The 19,425-nt window shown below is 39.5% G+C and overlaps 1 protein-coding gene across 3 annotated transcripts in view; it reads left to right on the top strand.

Moving 5' to 3' along the window:
- Window positions 1–8,087, top strand: part of LOC149089433 (beta-1,4-glucuronyltransferase 1-like) — a 29,366-nt gene extending 21,279 nt beyond the window's left edge. For 2 of the 3 annotated variants that reach the window (XM_089238541.1, XM_089238539.1), the window contains exon 3: window positions 7,500–8,086. In XM_089238541.1, coding sequence (XP_089094667.1) covers window positions 7,500–7,694 — 195 coding nt within the window. In that variant the 3' untranslated portion in view covers window positions 7,695–8,086. Of the gene's footprint in view, window positions 1–7,499 lie in introns of all 3 variants that reach the window. The other variant, XM_089238540.1, reaches the window with a different exon arrangement.
- The last annotated feature ends 11,338 nt before the right edge of the window (window positions 8,088–19,425 follow it).

The raw sequence follows: 19,425 nt of genomic DNA, 5'->3' as shown, positions 1-19,425 counted from the left end.
TACTAAAGAAGCTTTTGAATCATGCAAACAGTTAATTGTTGATGCCACTGCTTTAGCATTCCCAGAGCCCCATGCTCAATTGGTTCTGATGGTCGATGCATCTGACTTTGCAGCAGGCGCTGTATTGCAACAGAAGGTTGAGAAAGGACTTGAACCTCTTGGTTTTTATTCTAAAAAACTTTCTCCCACTCAAACAAAATACAGCACATTTGATCGTGAACTTTTGGCAATTTATTTGGCCGTCAAACACTTCCAACATATGTTAGAAGGCAGACAAGTCGTTATTTTCAGCGACCACAAGCCTCTTACATTTGTGTTCAATCAAAAGCTAGAGAAATCATCTGCTCGTCAAACACGGTATCTAGAACTCATTAGTCAGTACACCACTGATATTCGGCACGTATCAGGTGAAGAAAACGTTATTGCTGACACATTATCTAGAATCAACGAAATAAAACTATCCGATTCTTTAGACCTAGATTCCATGGCTGCTGATCAACAAAATGATCAGGACTTACAAAATCTGCTAACATCAAACACTAATCTTCAGTTGCGTCTTGTGACTTTCCCTACTGGCAATACACCCATCTATTGTGATGTTTCTAATGGACGTGTTAGACCTTACGTTCCAAGTAACTGGTGCAAGATTGTCTTCGACAAGATCCATAAACTGTCACATCCTGGTGCCAAGGCCACTTTGAAGCTCCTGCAGCAACGTTTCGTGTGGCAATCCATGAGAAAAGACTGTTCTGCATGGTGTCGACAGTGCATTTCATGCCAAAAGGTGAAGGTTCACAAGCACACGCGGTCTCCTCTTGCAGAGTATCCGCTTCCATCTGACAGATTTCGCCATGTCCATCTTGACATTGTCGGCCCCCTTTTGCCATCTAATGGGAATTCCCACTTGCTCACCTGCATTGATAGATACACACGCTGGCCTGAAGCCGTTCCTATTCCGGATCAAACAGCCGAGACTACGGCTTCAGCGTTCATCAATTGCTGGGTGTCCCGTTATGGCATTCCTGATGTCATCACAACTGACCGGGGCACGAATTTCGAATCTCATCTTTTCCAGCACTTGTCAAGACTACTCGGTGTAAAGCGAATTCGCACTACCTCTTACCATCCTCAAGCCAATGGGATGGTAGAGAGATTTCATCGAACCATGAAAAGTGCTCTGATGGCAGTAGACCCAGTGCATTGGAGCGAGGCTCTACCTTTGGTGTTGCTATCTCTTCGATCAACAGTTCGTGAAGATCTGCAATCATCACCATCTGAACTAGTTTTCGGAACTGTCCTCAGACTTCCCGGGGAACTCATCCAAAGTTCTGACCAACTGCCACTTCCAGCACCTGTATTCGTCGAGAGGATTCGCCAACACATGTCCAAACTGCGACCAACACCAGCTTCTAACCACGCCAAACAAGCAGTATTCGTGTCAAAGGACTTGAAGAATTGTTCTCACGTCTTTCTACGAACTGATGCTGTGAGACGTCCATTGGTTCCTCCATATCAAGGACCATATCATGTCGTATCTAGAGACTCTAAAAATTTTTGCTTACTAATTAACAATAAGAAAGTTTATGTTTCTATTGATCGGGTAAAGCCTGCATATATCCACCAAGAAGCCAACACGTCTCCCTTTCCCAGCGTTGTTAATGTGCCCATACCTAATGCATGTAACACGAAATCTGGCCGCAAAATTAAGCCCGTAGTCCGTTTTCAGGCGGGCGTTTAATCTACGGGGGGAGTATTGTGGCGACGAATATTCCTCGAGATGGCAGTCGTGTCGCGCGCGCCCACTTCGGCTCTACTAGCTAAAACGCGCACACGTTTCTGACCGATGTTCTCGGATGTACTGTATAATATTGTAGAGTCTTCTTCCTGTTGTTGTATCAGTCGGTCGCTTGATTCTCGCTCTCAAAAGTTAATTAAATAAATGTTAATTATTTGTTAACTGTTGACCATGTTATTACATCACGGAATAAAACATCAAATAGCTGAACCAATTAGCTAAAAGGTCTTCTGTTTACTTTTCCCTGCCCAGGGCCCCTCCACCACCACCAAGTCAAAAGTGTTCGAGATTACTTTGTAGTTGCATCATGAACTACTGATGAAGAATTAAAACACTAAAATATTAAATTTGATGTCTATGTAAAATTAATGTGCAATAGAGAGTTCTATTATGGAGGGAAGCTACTTATATAGCTTTAGACTAGCAGTTGCTCTGTTAGTCTAAATTTCAAATTACTAGCATAAATCAAAGTGTACAGTACATTTTACCACAATAGTTTAAGTAATAAGAGATAAAAAAGGTAAAAAATTGCTGTTATTTATTCTTTCGCGATCTATAAATTTTATAAATTTATTAATTAATGGTTTTATTAATTTTATTAATTAATTATAATTTTAATAATTTTTCGATAACTTCAGGTGACGACTTATCGAGGTTTTACTGGAGTTCAAATTTTTGTCGATTGCAAACATTGCAAGAAAGCAAATCCCTGGAGGTATTCAAAGTCCTATAAACCGTTGGGTGTACCATTATCACCTCATTTCTTTATTTCCCTGTTACTGGCGCTAATATATAAGGTTTTCATTGTGATGACGGCGTAAATTTTGGATGCCATATTATTAGTTACTATGGTTTTATGTTTGTCGCAGAATTTTAGCAGTAGGTGCTGCTATCTATATCTAAAACTGAGAATTATAAATCAGTCGTTAATGAATGTATTATTTGATGCATTTCAAAAAAGTACTCTTTTGAAAGTGGTAAAACTGACATCTAAATGTGATTCAATCAATACGCAATTTATCAAAAACTCAAAAAAGAAATTGAGAATCATTCTTATTAATTTATAGCAATTTACCAAAATTTCATGTATCAATCGGGGGGGGGGGGGGATCTAGAGCTCGCTATTGAAAGGGGTGATTTTACAAATTGTCGTGAACGAGGCGACCATACGTCCTGCATTTTAGTCCGTATTTTCCCCATTTTTGCTGGTTTTTTCCCCCTTCGTTCCGATTTTCCCCGTTTTTTAGTTAGTTTTCTTGAATTTATTATCTAATTAAAAACGTTGATACGGGTAATTTTCAACGGATTGGTTAAATGCAATATTATCATACAGAAGAATGTACGAAAATTTCATGAATTATCGCATTGTGTGGTAATATTTCATATTTCGCTTGGGAGGGTGCTCATCCCCCCCCCCCAGATCCGCGCCTGATATACAATGTAATACGAGATACGCGCGCGCGACACCACGAAACCAATTAATAATGGCTTCCCGTCATTTTTTTCCAAAGTTTCATTAACCTCATTACTATTTTAATATTAATTCCTCCATCGCGATTGGTCCTACACATCAAACGAATAGCCATTCCCATTCTCAAGGACAAAAACCAATTAACAAGCCATTAAACTAATTAAAATACCTTCCAGACAACCAATTATTCTCTATTAACTAATTAAAACCCGAAGAATCATATAATCATAAAAAAAAAGCTATTACTCAACATTAAACATGAATAACCAAGAAAAACATGGACGTAGATATATATATAATACTAATAGCATTAGTTTAATTAAAAAGGAAGATAATATTTCCAAATGTTACAACATTCGTATGACATGGGCCGTATCCATCATGTCACCATTAAATATAGCCGTTAAACGGACCAATTGGACTTGAATCCATTAACAAGAAGCGCAAAAAAATTCTATTAGTATTCCCAGGTGGGTACGGGTGACAGATAATGGATTCGTACTCGAGATATACTTTTTTTTTACATTATTATTATTATAATTCAAGTACATCCATCTATACATGTACGTACGTGCGCCATAGCAACGTTTCACCTCCTAAACATTGCTTAATGAATCGGTAATGAAGCTCATATGTATGCCGTGTGGCGCTCCAATGTTAAATGCGTTTAAGGAGAGCAAGTTTTTGTTTTTACCTTATTTTGATGGAAATGTGTAGCAATCACTTGTACCATATCCTTATTTATATATATATGTATGTATGTATGGGATAAGTAATAATAAGGGACTCTTATCTCTCCCCGCACGGTTTATCACCGGCGAGTACGAATTTCTCGTATTAAATGTACGGTATCCGATGTAGTAAATGTAGCGTGATGGGACACGTTTCTCGGTTTGTCACGCTATCGTGAATGATGCTGTGGACTATTTTGTGTGTCATGTCGGGGTGTCCCGACACCTAATGCCATTATCTGATGCCAGGGCCCGGCCATTGCCAGCTCGATGCGTGGATAATAGCAGGGCCACATGAGCGTATTGAAAATTTAGGAGGGGGAGGCCTAAAAAACGTTTGGGATGAGGTGTATTTTAGTCCTGGTATTTATATATGTTATGATAAATGTGGTTATAATAAGATCTGGTTATTATGCATACTTACCAAGCATTTTTGGTAAGGCCGGGATTACACTATAAAAGTTTTGTAAAAACTCTTTGATAAAACTCGAAAAATTCAACCAATAAGTTCACCAGTTGCATTTGCTGGAATGTAACCGATGCGCTTATTGGTTGAATTTTTTTCCAGTTTTATAAAAGATCTTTTATTAAAATTTTATAGTGTAATCCCGGCCTAAGTTTGATAAATTCCTCTAAATTTATCACTTTTACCGGCGATTATGCATAGTAGTACCCAAGCTACTAAAAATCTACCACTTTTACCGGTGATTATGCATAATACGAAAGCTTTGTGTCGTTCATAAACATGATAAATTGTACTGTGTATGTTATACTATACATGATAATTCATACACAAATTGTACCATTATATCGGGGTACAATGGTGAAATTTATAATAATTATATCTCTTGGACCGATTATATTCATCACCCATACTAGACTCATTTCGATTTTTTTTTTTTCCATATTTATCTAATCCACCAATTACACTAGGCTAATATACATAATCACAGATGAAAGCAGTAAATTTCAAGTATTTATCAAATTTACCAACGACGCTTGGGGGTTAGGCATAAACGGGATAAATTTAACAAACTTACAAGACGATTGATAAGTATGCATAATAACCGATTCATCACACACACACATTCACCGTAACATATATATTTTATGGGGGCAGGGGAGGCGTAATCCGAAAATTCATACATTATAGAATATACAGGAATGGTGAAAAATATTCATACAAAAAATTGTGAGCACCTAATTAAATGCAAATTAACACAAAAATTAATGATATTTTGAATTCATGAAAAATTCAGAACTAAAGGAAACTTTAAAATAATGGAAGAGATATTTCAAAAAACATTAAATGACGATTAGAACCTAATGAAAGAAATAATTTCAGCACCTATGCAAGTTCAGAACAAACGAAGAAAATAATCCCAGAATTGATGAAAACTTTGAACTAATGAAGAGAATTATTCCAGCACTGACGAAAAATCAGGAATTATTGAAAAAATAATAATTATAAAATTGATGGAAACTCAGAATTGATTAAAGAAATAATTCCCGAATTGATGAAAATTAAGAACTGATGTGTGTGTGAAAGAAATAATTTTAAACTTAATGAAAGGCATTATTTTAGAATTAAAGAAAGAATAATGAATTTTTTAAGAACAATAAATTTTAGACCATTTAAGTAACAACGGATTTTAGACCATTTAAGTAACAACGGATTTTAGACCATTTAAGTAACAACGGATTTTAGACCATTTAAGTAACAACGGATTTTAGACCATTTAAGTAACAACGGATTTTAAACAATTTAAATAACAATATATTTTAAGCAACATAAGTCGCAAGCAATAAATCTCTAGCAACTTAAATCGAAAGAAATAAATCTCTAGCAACTTAAGTCGCAAGCAATAAATCTCAAGCAATTCAACTAACAATACATTTTAAACAATTCGAGCAACAGTAAATTCTAAATAATGCATTTTTTGGGTAAAATGGGATAATGCATTTAGATAAGAGTTAATTTTAAACAATGCAATCTCATTAAAAATGAGTTAGCATGCATTTATGTAAAAAAGGTTTAAACAAGGTTTAAACAAGGAACTGATCGGTTTCACCGTCCATTGCACGGTTCCGTTCGGCATATATACGCTCTAGCGAAGGAAAATCTCTATCTCCTCTGTAGCTTAGTGGTCAGAGCACTCGTCCGGCAATCGAGGGACCCGGGTTCGACTCCCGGTAGAGGCAGAGATGAGTTTTTTCCTTCCTTAAAAAATTAACATCTCAAGTAATAAATATCTTCACAACATCCAGTCTTCTGTATATCTTGTATTAACAAGTGGAGAGCGACATTCATGCCATAAATTTTTAACAGTTTAGGTACCAATGAATTACTAACAATGCTTTTTTCAGATAACAATAACTTTTATATAAACAATGCATTTATCTTAATAGGTTAAGTAATAAGCAATCGGGCAAATAAGTTCAAACAATGCATTCATGTAAAAATTAGTTCAAACAATATATACATGTAAAAATGGGTTCAAACAATGTATTCATGTAAAAATGGGTTCAAACAATGTATTCATGTAAAAACGTGTTCGAACAACGCATCCATGTAAAAATGGGTTCTAATAATGTATTTAGATAACAAGGAATTTAAAAAAACACATTTAGATTAATAGGTTAGGTAATAGGTAATTAGGCAGATGGGTTCAAACAGTGCCATTCATATGTAAAAATGGGTTCAAACAGTGCATTCATATGTAAAAATGGGTTCAAACAGTGCATTCATATGTAAAAATGGGTTCAAACAGTGCATTCATATGTAAAAATGGGTTCAAACAGTGCATTCATATGTAAAAATGGGTTCAAACAGTGCATTCATATGTAAAAATGGGTTCAAACAGTGCATTCATATGTAAAAATGGGTTCAAACAGTGCATTCATATGTAAAAATGGGTTCAAACAGTGCATTCATATGTAAAAATGGGTTCAAACAATGCATTTAGAAAACAATGAATTTCAAACAATGCATTTAGAAAACAATGAATTTCAAACAATGCATTTAGATAGATAACAATGAATTTCAAGCAATGCATTTGGATAGATAACAATTAATTTTAAACAATGCATTTAGATAGATAACAATGAATTTCAAGCAATGCATTTAGATAGATAACAATGAATTTCAAACAATGCATTTAGATAGATAACAATGAATTTCAAACAATACATTTAGATAACAATACATTTGAGTAACATTGTTTTCTGTAACTTGAAGAACCTTATGGTTTCACGAAACTGCAGATGGAAAACACTGCTTTTTCAGAATTCGAGTCGAACCAGAGATTTGTGTGCTAAGCACATGAAAGCTTATTTAAGTGAAAATAGGCACAAACAATTCTAACATACAAAACAGTGCATTCACGAAACAATGGATTTTAAACAGTGCTTTTACATGAAAATGTATATTAGAAATAGTTTTCGAATCCGAAACAATTCTTATATAAGTAGTAAAAGTATCTTTTTTTTTTCCTTTAAATAGGTTTTCGAGATGTATCTGGCAGGGTTCGAACTGTGGGTCCTGAACCCTGCATTTGCAGTCCATAAGGGAGTCCAGACAAAACGGGGAAGAGGTGCATGGCGCGAGAGGCAGAACGTTATGAATAGAAAGCAGTTCATCCGGTTCAAGCACGAAATGGCCATCAAATACAAAGCCGCATCCAAGAATCGATCATGATCATGTAGAGAATCTGAATCGATCGGAAAATAGAAGGAAAAAAAGAAATCGTATATCCGAGATCAATCGATCTGAAAATATAAAGTATTACGTGTAAAATAGGGAAGCAGAGCTACAGGTCGATGTTCTTCAAGGCTGTTGGCAATCATCCATATGCAGCAACTATACTTACATTCCGCCGGTGTTGTCCAGTTGCCATCCGGACTATCATCGAGTGCTGTTTGTTTTTTCTGCGTCGATGTCAAATAAATCTGTTGAAAATGCGTGTAAAAATGGCAAGATTGGGGAAAACTTTACACAACGAATTTTGTACGGGCCGATTTTTGTGTGTGTATATCCTCTGTGTATCGTGTACTAGATAAATTAAAAACATATTATATAGTTTTGTTCACAAAGATATTTTGTCTGAGTTGATAACGGATTGCAGTAAAACCTCTCGAAGAATTTCACATCTTAAGTTCCACAAGAATCTCCTAAAAAATATTTTTGGAGAGATACAGTGGTGAAACCCTTTTTTTTGCGGACCAAAAAGAATCGTCCGCAAAAAAGAGGTGATATACAAAATAAAGCTAAAATAGGAGGCTGTTTAGGAGGCGAGATATCTCGTCATTGCCACTTAACCCTTAGATGCATAAACGGGGTCATTTCAGCCCGAGAAGTCAGTCACCTTTTAAGCTAACTTTCGTAAGAATTTTTTTCTCACGCCCTATTTTCATGGCATCTCCTATCGATTCCATTTCTTCACATTTTCTACCTCTGGAAGATAAATTGCAATAAAGGGGTCATTTAAGTATTACGTCAGTATCGGGGGGGAGGGGGTTTCGGATTTGCTGACTTTTGATGACAAGGGGGGGAGGGGGGTTTGAAGGTTTGTTACGTCATCAACCACCCCTTTTTGAAGATATGAAATATTCTACGCTGCTGACGAAATTTTGCTGACAAGGGGAGGAGGGGTCAAAAATGTCTGAAAATCTGCTTACGTAATACTTGAATGGCCCCAAATTACGTATTTCTGAGAGATATTGAGATTTTTTTCCAAAAATCACTGGGTCACCCGAATACTGGATCATTGGCGATGTATGTACAAAACGCCGGAAATTATTTCTGCTCACCAATCCTTTAGCGGTCGATTGGACGGTTGCGTATAACAAACGAAAATAATTATGCTAATTATAATCGATCACCAAGATATCGATATTAAGATTACTTTGATCGTTAGGGTTGCGATAATTATTATGGTTAGCTATAGCTAATTATAAATGGTCCTAATTATATACAAAAAATACGTCAACTATGACTCCGAAGCATAGGGATAGATATTTTTGGATCAATATATAAGGTGCGGACAAAGCCTTGCGAATGCCCGAATTTCAGACATTGGGCCGGCCAGTTCACGAACGGGTTAACTTTGGCCATTGGCAGTAGCATTCATAACTATTTACGCACAGAACTGTCACAACCTCAAATGTTACACTTGACGAACAGCTCGTTTCGTTTAGAGGCCGGTGCCCATTCACAAAATACGCTCCAAAAAAATCCGGAAATTGTGTTATAAAAGTTTTTTGAATGTTTGAGTCTAGGTTCGCTTATGCAGTCCATGGAAACACAGACGTTGACAGGAAAAAAAAAGAAATCTGACATTGAAACTCATTACAATTCGACCAAAGCCGGTGTCGATACAAAGGATGACATGACACAACGGACTTATAGTTGCCAGTGCCAAAGAGTCATCGTTAGCCATTGGCCGTATTTCATAACTGAGTCGATTGCACATTACAGCCATTAACGCTTTTATTATTTACAGAGAGCAGAACACAAACTTCAAAAGAAACCACACTAATACTTCTAAAACCGGGTTTTGTTTAAATGTTTGATAAAAGTTATTTTATAAATCTTGAAAAATGCCACCAATAAGCGCATCGGTTACATTGGATCGAATGCAGTTGATACGATTATTGGTTGTTGTTTTTTTTCAAGTTTTATGAAAGAACTTTTATCACACTTGTATGGTGTAATCCCATCTTAAAAGATAGGTAATTCACCCTAAAGGAAAGCTATAGAACGAGTAGTGGAACGACAGTTCTTGACCCTCCACCTGAAGAAAATAAGCGGAAAAAAAGTTGAAATGTTAGAAAAGCTCTCTCTAGTAACTACTTTCTTTCTTTCCAACTAAGCACAACTCAGGTCTATCACCATCTAAGGACGATTTATTACCTAGTGAATCATGCCGTAAGTGTAACTGTGTGTGTGTACCTAACCGTCTGAGTGCGTATGTAGTATTGTATTTGATTTTTCAGTGCTGCCATCTATTTTTCAGAAGTGAAGTGAGTGATGTGTTATGATTGAATTACATTTGTACTGTTTGTTGGTCTGTTGCTCTCTGTGGCGAGACTTTTTTAAAGCGGAAATCGGGTCGCAGTTGCGCCTGTAAATTGCTAGTAACTATTGCTGCAAATGAAACAAGACAATCTGAGCAGAACACACCAACTAATTTGTCAAGAGTGTTGTCACCAGCGGCATATTAACGTCTCTCTTAGCGGGCTATAGCCCAGATTGGTGGTGAATTTGTTTCACCTCAAGCCACGAATCACCGGCTGAAGCTTTACGAATATTTCAAACACAGAAGTGATTGAAGAACGGTTCGGATCAAGAATTCGGTAGCTTGCTTCGGAATAGTGAACTCTGTTGACAGAAATTTGAACGAATTTTTTCCGTACCAAAAAAAAAAATCTCCCTTCGTGAGAATAACTTTCTCACAAATCACATTCAATTGTACTGAATTCGTATGAATTTTTTTACAATTTACGGGACACCTCCCTGTACTTCTCTGGCCCTGTACTTATTTTGAATTTGAAATTTTATTCAATTAGTTTTTTTCTCTCAAAATATGTACAAAAATCACCTATTGTAATCAAGGACTCAACTTCAAAAACCCTCCACACGTGATTACAATATCAAACCATCATATGAAAAACCTTCAAATTTATAAACAAAGAACAAGAATAAGTCTAATCTAAGAATTTATTCCGAATAATATCTGACATATTGTTTTTAACATCAACATTCCTCGATCGTTTTCGTACAGGATGGCTAGCTGCTGCTGCTGCTGATGTATATGATGGCGGTGGTGATGACGGTGATCATACTACCTTGCTCGATGATTCCTCACTTCCCCTCGACATGGGTTTAGGTTGGTGATTCATCTTATCTCTGCAAGAAACAGCACATCCCGTTCATTAAAACTGAATAATATCCTTTGATTACGCATTTAAGATCATTTTCTTACGTATCGTGGCATGTTACGTAAAGTGGCATGTTTCTGTTACGGTAAGTATGATAAATCGGTTATTGTATGCATTAAATAACCGGTTAGTATTCATAGTCACCAATCGCATCGATACGGTTCATAACTCTGACACTTTTATAGGTTGTTATGCATAATACCCAAGTGTCGCTGGTATAATTTGATGAATACTTGAAATTTATCGCTTTTATCGGTGGTTATGCATATACCTTAGGGGCAAGTATTCCTAACCTATGGGTCGTGATACAAATTTGGGTCGCTGGGGCTCCCGAGATGGGTCGTTTAGATCAACTGACAGCCAGAGGCACTTGAGTTATGGACCCGATTCAAACTTGATTCGCAGAGGCTTCCGAGACGAGTCCTGCAAATCCAGTTACAGCTAGGGATAATTGAGTCATGGGTCACAACTTAGACTTGATTTGCAGGGGCTTCCTATAGATAAATAGTACAAACCCACTTACAGTCCTTTTCGAAATGCACTTATTGTGTCAATGGTTTTACCACTTTCGAAAAATAGCATAAATGACCCTGCGGTGGACCATTATGCATGGAGTATTTCTGATTTGTTGGCATTATCCCCTCATCTCTCGGGCCCCCGAGTGAGGCTTCTCTCGTGGGTGTTCCATGCAGGGTCGTCTTTTCTGCATCATGGCCCTCGGGGCAAAGATATGCTCTAGGGAAAACAGAAGGTATATTTATGGTTTTCCGCCTGTGGGCTCTATAAATTCTGTCGCCCTTCTCTCTAAGTTACTCTTATGGCCAATTTGCATTCAAGGTCAATCTTTTGGTCGCTCACTTAGTACCTCGCTCTTTAGGTCACTTTCTTTGTCCCTCACATGCTTGAACACTTTCTTGATCACTCTTTTGTTCCACGCGCTGACCTAGTCGATTGATCTATAGGTCACTCCAATACTCAGAAACTCTCTCGGTCACTCCCTCGCTCAGAAACTCTCTCGGTCACTCCCTCGCTCAGAAACTCTCTGGGTCCCTATTTCGGTCAATTACTGACCAAGTTACTCGCTCTCTAGATTACCCTTTTCATCTCTTACTGGCATATTACCTCGCTGTCTAGGTCACTCACATGTTTAGTCTCTCACATATTCGCACACTTTCTTTGAACACACTTTTGGTCCATTCACTGACCTGGTCCCTTGATCTGTAGGTCACTCCCACGCTCAGAAGCTCCCTAAGTCACTCCTACACTCAGAAACTCTCTGGGTCACTATTTTAGTCACTTACAGATCCAAAGTTGACCCTCTCTAGATCACCCTTTTGGTCGTTTACTGACGTCGCTCTCTTAGTCACTCATTGACTTGGTCCCTTGATCCACAGACACGATCTAAGTCACTTTTTTGGTCACTTACTGGCCTATAGCCACTAGCTCTTTAGATCATTCTCCCGCTCAGATACTCAACGGATCACTTTTTTTTTGGGTGCGACGTAAATTGCACTGTAGCTAACATTTTCTATCACTTTTACGTAAATATGCCACGACCAGCGTACATGACCAATAAATGTGTCGCGGGTCACTGTTGTGATCTGTAAATGTGACTTAAGCCTGCTTAAGTGATCTTGGAATGCACCGTGGACCACTTAATCAAAATGACAAAGCACCACGGGCCACACAAATGATTCGGAAATTTGAAACGGTCACTAAAGTGTCTCTGGAGATGTGCCAAAGAGAACGTAATTGAAGTGGGAATGTGCCGCGGGTCACTTAAGTGATCTGGATATGTGTCACGTTGTATTTAAGTAATTTTTAAATGTGCCGCCGGTAACTTAAATGATCTGGCCATGTGCTGCTTAGTTAATTTTTATGTAAAAAATTAGGTTTGGGTCGCAGGCCATTTATTGAGCATGCGTAATCATCGGTCGAACTCCCCTTCCCTCCTATGTCTTGTCATCAAAAGTCAGCAAATGCGAACCCCCCCCCCCTCCCCGCTTCCAAAGGCGTTTACGTAATACTTGAATGTCCAACTAACCCCTTCCCCCCCCCCCCATGTAATAATGCACATGCAAATAATAATACGCATGCAAATTCACACAAATGCAATCGAGTTCACAACACTTTCGGTCACTGAACAAGAGAAGAGGACTATTGTATCGCTTACGTCTTTCCTGTAAGGTGACTTGTACGCATAAGGCGACGAATACGAGAACCTGGACCGGATCGCTGATAAGGAGTGGAGATCGAACTGCTCCGGAAAGATATCGACGTGTTCCGACATACTTCGGTTGACTTGAGGCCTGAAGAAAAGAGATGCAATTTCATATGATAAGTGTAAATCCATCATAACCTCCATGGTTATACGTAATGATGATTACTCAGCGCATGATTGCTTCTTTCCCAATGTTGACGTCAGTCGAGAGATTTGCGCGTTCTTCCTTTTAAGCCAAGGAGGTCACAATCGTGTCCAGCCTGACCCTATACAAAATCGGCTTTGACGCCTGTGGGCTACACAAAGCGTCCCTTCTCCCGTTCCAGTTCCGGGGCATAACTAAGGGATAAAGTCATAGGCAATTTACTACCGATGAAGTTGTGCTCGAAGTTAGAGTGCCCTCTCCCCGAATCCCTTAGGTCCTTCGGATCTTCTAGATTCCGAAACTTTTTTTTTTGGGCCGTGAGAACAGTTATTGCTCGACAGGCGTTCAAAAATCACCCTGTGCCAGTTTTGAGAGTGAAAATACAGTGTATCACAAAAAATAAATATTTTTTTAAGTTTCTATACGGTCCCCTTGTCCTCTAACTTCCAATTATAAAGTTGTTGCCCCGAATCTCTCCTGAGGCCAATATAAAAAATGCCATGCTTTCAACGGCAATATTCTCTAAGGTATTTGAATTCAAAAATAGAAGAGAAAAGTTATGAAATAACAGCAAAAACTAACGGACAACGCGCTCCTTTCCCTCATTATATCGTTTGCTGTACTTACATGCTGTCCTTCCCGAACTTTTCTCCGATTTTTGAATTCGAATATCTCAGCAAATATTTCTCTCAGAAACATGGAATTTTTTTGTCGGCCTCAGAAAAGACAGTTCAACAACATTCTAATTGGAAGTTAGGGGACAGGAGGGCCGTATAAAAACTTGGATTTTCTTATTTTATTTTGAGTTACACATTGCATTTTCACTCTCAAAACTGGTACAGGGTAATTTTTGAACGCCTTTTGAGCATTTTTCAAATTGGAACTATACGTCTACTACGGACGGTTGATGAGACACCCTGTATATAAAGCATGCAAATAATTCATCATACACAAACACACAAGCGCCTCGCGAAATTCGTCCAGTCCGTTGCACAGCTTTCAAATTTCAGCCGCCTCGTGAACAGTTGCCTGATCGGCGTGGTTTTCATACGGGGTTCCCTCGCGATAGTTGCCTATACAGCGCAGCTTTTGCCATCCCACGAGTGAGGTTCTTAAAGTGTAGCCAGTGGGCCTTTGAGTGGTGGGCTACCAAGTAAGCCCCAAACTCAATTGCTGTCTTTTCGTAGTAGCCCAGCCGTCTGATATGTCGGTCAATGTGTCTATGGTGTATGCAGCCCCCCCCCCCTTCACTGGCATCCTCATGGCTCTCCTCTCTGTCTGTCTACGTTGAAGTCCCCCCACCCTCCCCCGGTGGACCCTGCATTCACATACTTTCGTTCTGATGAGCTCGGATTTCGTAAGGCCTTGCTGGCTGGTTCAAGTGCCGGCCAATAGATCTGCGAGCCCCAGTTGACCATCTTCACGACAACCCATTCCTCGAATTTGTCAGCCTAGGACAGGTATGCGCACAATTTTTTTCAATCCGCTGGCGAGATTTGTGGTATTTGTGCCAATCACAGGCCAGAAAGTTGTATGTAAAAAATGGCTATATGGGCCGTATTTTACGGGACATTCCAGTAATTTTGGCGATCCCAACTTTTTTTTTTTGTAAAATTTTCCATTTTTTCCTTTTATTTTAAACAAAGCTTAGTTGAGTTTCCGAAATCAAGAATTAAGACTTATAATGACTCCCATGACTTATAAATATATTATACGTATAATTGACTAATATGGAGATGAATATACTTATTCGACTACAACTAATTGTGATAATTATAGTCATAATTATATGTCATAATTATAGTCATAATTATAGTCATAATTATAGTCATAATTATAGTCATAATTATAGTCATAATTACAGTCATAATTATAGTCATAATTATCACAATTAGTTGTAGTCGTATAAATATATTCATCTCCATATTAGTGAAACATACGTTTTTTGCAGAGTTACGTTTGACTTATGGTGCTCATAGTTTTCTGCGACTGGTGACTTTTCAGAAATTTTAGCGATAGTTTGCGACACCTCCCCCTCCTATAAACACACTTCTGGGGTCCATACGTTCCAGAGTTGATCATGGACGAGTAGTGTAGCAGCGCCACCATTGGCTATGACCGTCAAATGTGGAAGCTGGAAGTTTTGGTAGGCTGGTCGACGATAACGATCATGACCTGCCAGCCCCCACCCTAAGTCAAAAGAGATCTTCCGATCCGTCTGGCCTCACTCATTCGTCGAAGAACGCCAACAGTCACGGAGAGTCTTCTGTGAGCAAATAATCACCAAAGAACATTGGATCAAACTGGGCCAGTAGGAGCAGTGCTGCATGATCTGGGACCATGAGACAGCACCCTGGGACCGTAATACCAGAAACAAGAATGTATTCTATAAGGGGCATGTGTGCATTTCGATGCCCCTAGGAGCGGTTAAATTAAAGGCAAAGAAAGAATTCGGGTTCTTCTCTCTTGCCCGGGGCCTGGCGAACCAGAACGTTTCTCCCCGTTTACTCTCCTAGTTTCTGCCCGGGGAACCTCTTATAGTCAGGGTCGCAACTATGAATGAAGCTCTGAACTACGAGAGATTGTTTCTTCCACATTAATAAGGGGAACACCAAAATGTGTGTTTGCCCCAGGTGACAAAGTACCTATTCGTAGCTTTGCTTATTCAGTACCAGGTATGTTGGCATTAAGGGTCAATCATATGTTCATCAATGAGAGCAGTAAATGTGTGAAAAGTTATCTCGTCTCGTATAATTAAGAGCGGTGAAACAACCCTGGACCAAAAAACGGGGCAGTTTGATTAAAATCGGGCCTTATGAACAAGGGCATATTGTTTGGGTTATTGGTTGCATGCAGCTTTGGTTGGATAAAAAAAATCACTTTTATCCCACAGTGTACTGGGGCTAATACCCTTTAAGCCTATGGTTTTTAGGGGCGGCACAAGAGGCTTTGCATACAGGCGGCAGGTGAAGTCAAGTCGCCTTTTTCTGATCGGAAGTCGATGCGTAATTGTGTTCATCTATCGATTCCAATCCGACCATGTGCATTGATCTCAGCGAATGTCTTGCGCAAAAACCGGCTATTCCCACTGTCTAACGGAAGGGCTATATTAATATTAGCCTTGAAACATCTGTCTGGTGTTTCATTTTTGTATGTCGAGCAATAATATCGTTGGACATCTTTCGACACTTGTTCAAATGGTGTTTCCATTATAACGAAATTATGTAGGTAACGATACTCACTGATTTCTCTTTTTAGGAACGCCGGTCCCTTTCGTAGATTTGATTCCACCCATCGTTATGCTGGTGTTCTTGATCGTCCTCCGAGGCAGGCCGTCGCCGCTGAACACCGACGACGAGAACGGCATCCTCATTTTAGCTGACTGCCTATTCTGGCGGCTGTCTTGCCTACAGCTCTCAGCGTCATCCAGATCGGCATCTTGATGAGGGTGGTTCTTGCAGGCCGAGCAACGCCTGTTCGGCGACGAGGGCACCCTCCGAGGCAAGTGCGAGCTCCTGTCCAACGTCGAGTTGCTGCTCTCGGGGCGAGCTCGATGTTGTTGTTGTTGTTGTTGCAGTTGCTGCTGCTGCTGCTGTGGTTGTTGCTGCTTGCAAACGATCTGCCGGAAGCTGATGGTTTTCGTGAAACTGCGGCATCTGGTGGTAGTAGTAGTCTTCGTGGGTGGGAAAAGTTCGTCGATTTTACGTTTCACGATGTCGACGGTTTTGGTTAGGATATAGTTTATCTGGGCTGGAGCCATGTCCTTAGTTGGAGAGCACGATTCACAGCGATTCACTCGGGGAGATCTCACTGGTGAGGACGTCGACGGTCGGCGGATGCTCGGTGACTCCGGAGGCGCTTGTTCAGTCTTCACGCTAAATTCGATTCTCGGTGTGTTTTTCAGTTGTACCACGGGGGGTTCCTCAAAGTCTCCGCTTGATGCAGACGAGGCGTATGCGACCACGAGGCTCTTGGTCGCGTTCGATGCCAGCGCTTTGCTTTGCTGGTCGAAATTGGACTTCGTCAAGGGAAGCAGAAGCTTCTGTTCTTCGACTTCCCGATGTTTCTCGAACCGATTGTTCTTTTTCTCGACCTGCTGTTCCAACTTCGCATCTATCGTCTCGGTCACGTGTGACTTCTGATTCTGCTCGTCACGGACGCACGTAGAAGGAGAGAGAGGGGCAGGCTTCTCGATATCTGGAAACGATTTCGTGACGTTGGTCTTCCAAGAGGTGGTTCTAGGTTTGTCATATTTGTATGGAGCAGGCTGCCTGACAGTCGTGCTCCTCGCCGCAGGCTTGAGGATCTTCTTCATCCCCGAATGTTCTTTCACCTCCACCTTTCTCTGCATCTTCTTGCTCTGCTGCTCGCTGGCCACCCGGCACCTTCTCGGCAGAGTCGTCATCCCGTTCCGCACGCTGTCTTCGCTGGTCACGTTCCTGCCCTGCGAAGGTACCGAGACCGGTTCACTCGCGCTCGAGATAGAAGAAGCACCATCGTCAACACCCGGTATAAATTCTTTGCTGGAGCCTAGCTTGGGTGGCCGAGAATCGAAAGGATGACATTCCTCGGATTTCTTGTCGGAATCTTGGGAACTCGAAGAAACCGTGTCTGAAATGAAAGCATCGAAGATATTTGAATTTCCATGCAATATAAACAGTCGAGCCCGACATTTCCGAAGTCGTACGGAAACGTGGAAAAACATTCGCAATATCCGATATCCGTTAATGGTATATACTCGAGTTCAATGAGACTAAATGCACTCGAAACAACGTTCCTCAACCTATGGTTCGTGGACGCTAGGGGTGGGCTTCAGATAGACGTGAAATATAATTAGAATTAAAATGAAAATTATTCACGTGTGTCATATTCCCATAGGTATGAATAAAATACAGTAAAAGTTCGTTATAGTGACAGTTCACAATTAGAGAAAATTCTCGTTGTAACGGACGTCTCGTTATAAACAAATTTTAGTGTTTTTTTGATCTAGAGAACATATAAATGCGGGAATAAAAACAAATAGATGAATTTACCTTTTTTCCCTATTTACTTTGAACTATTTTTGCTGGAATATGCATCTAGAATCAACTGTTAAAGCAAACACAATGTTGATTGCATAGCTACCAAAATTTTGCACTTTGTTGAATGTAGAAGTTTCTGCCAAAAAATCGATATCTGCCAAAAATACTGGTAAAAAAATCGAATAGAATCTTCTGTTTCATTCTCAAAAATGTCTTTTCGCGGGCTTAGTTTGTCCTGGACTGGAACACGCCGGGTTTTGGAGACCATATTTGAAGAGGGATATTGACTTGGCTGGAGGGGTTGCAGAGAAGAGCCACACAAGCTCTTGATGGTACGCGGAGCTTAAGCTATGATGAGAGACTTGATTTTTTAAAAATTTTTACATTGGATTAACGCAGATGTCGGAGTGATATGACTAAAGTGTTTAAAATCTTCAAAGGAATCGAAATAAAAGGTCATGTGTTATTAATACACCGTCAATCGACTGCTTCGACAAGGGGACACCAGTAAGGGATAATTCTAGGTTGTGATGTCTCAGGGAGTTCTCTAATGAGGCCGTGAATAAATGGAATAGCTTATCTCCGGGGGGTCTGGATCTCTCTAATATGGCTGATGAGTTTAAAAAGAAATACGATAAACATATTGGAAAAAATTGAGAAGCTACCCATATTCAAATGATACAACCACAATGTTTTATGGGCAGCACATTCACATTTTATCATAAATATTGGTTATTGCTCTTATTGGGTGGCTGTATTTTTATATAGGTTAGATATATATTCGGCATCCATATTTTTTTAATGGGAATCTTTTCTCAGCCACCTCATTGGGCAGGTGGTCTGTTGTGGACTCTGTGTTTGTATTTGGAGTATTCGTTGCACCCAAAAGTGTAAGATAACATTTAAGGCAGAGAAAATAATTAAGATCTGTTTGTCCTGTGTCCAGTTGTGGAAGATTCTAAGAAAAGAGGGGGGATTTTTCAAGGGAAGCAACAACGGTGTCAAAACCAGAGGTCGTATTCCACCAGCCCAACCAACACACCTGCAGATAAAATGATGTATTTTCCACCACTTGTATAGTTAACAAGAAGGTGAGATAAAA

Source organism: Pholcus phalangioides, unplaced genomic scaffold (assembly GCF_987345545.1).
Source record: "Pholcus phalangioides strain wild (caught in Gottingen) unplaced genomic scaffold, Ppha-v1.0 ptg000002l_1, whole genome shotgun sequence".
In the NCBI taxonomy this organism is placed as follows: Eukaryota; Metazoa; Arthropoda; class Arachnida; order Araneae; family Pholcidae; genus Pholcus; species Pholcus phalangioides.
Note: the sequence above shows the minus strand (reverse complement) of the source record. Positions and strands in the feature narration are given on the sequence as shown.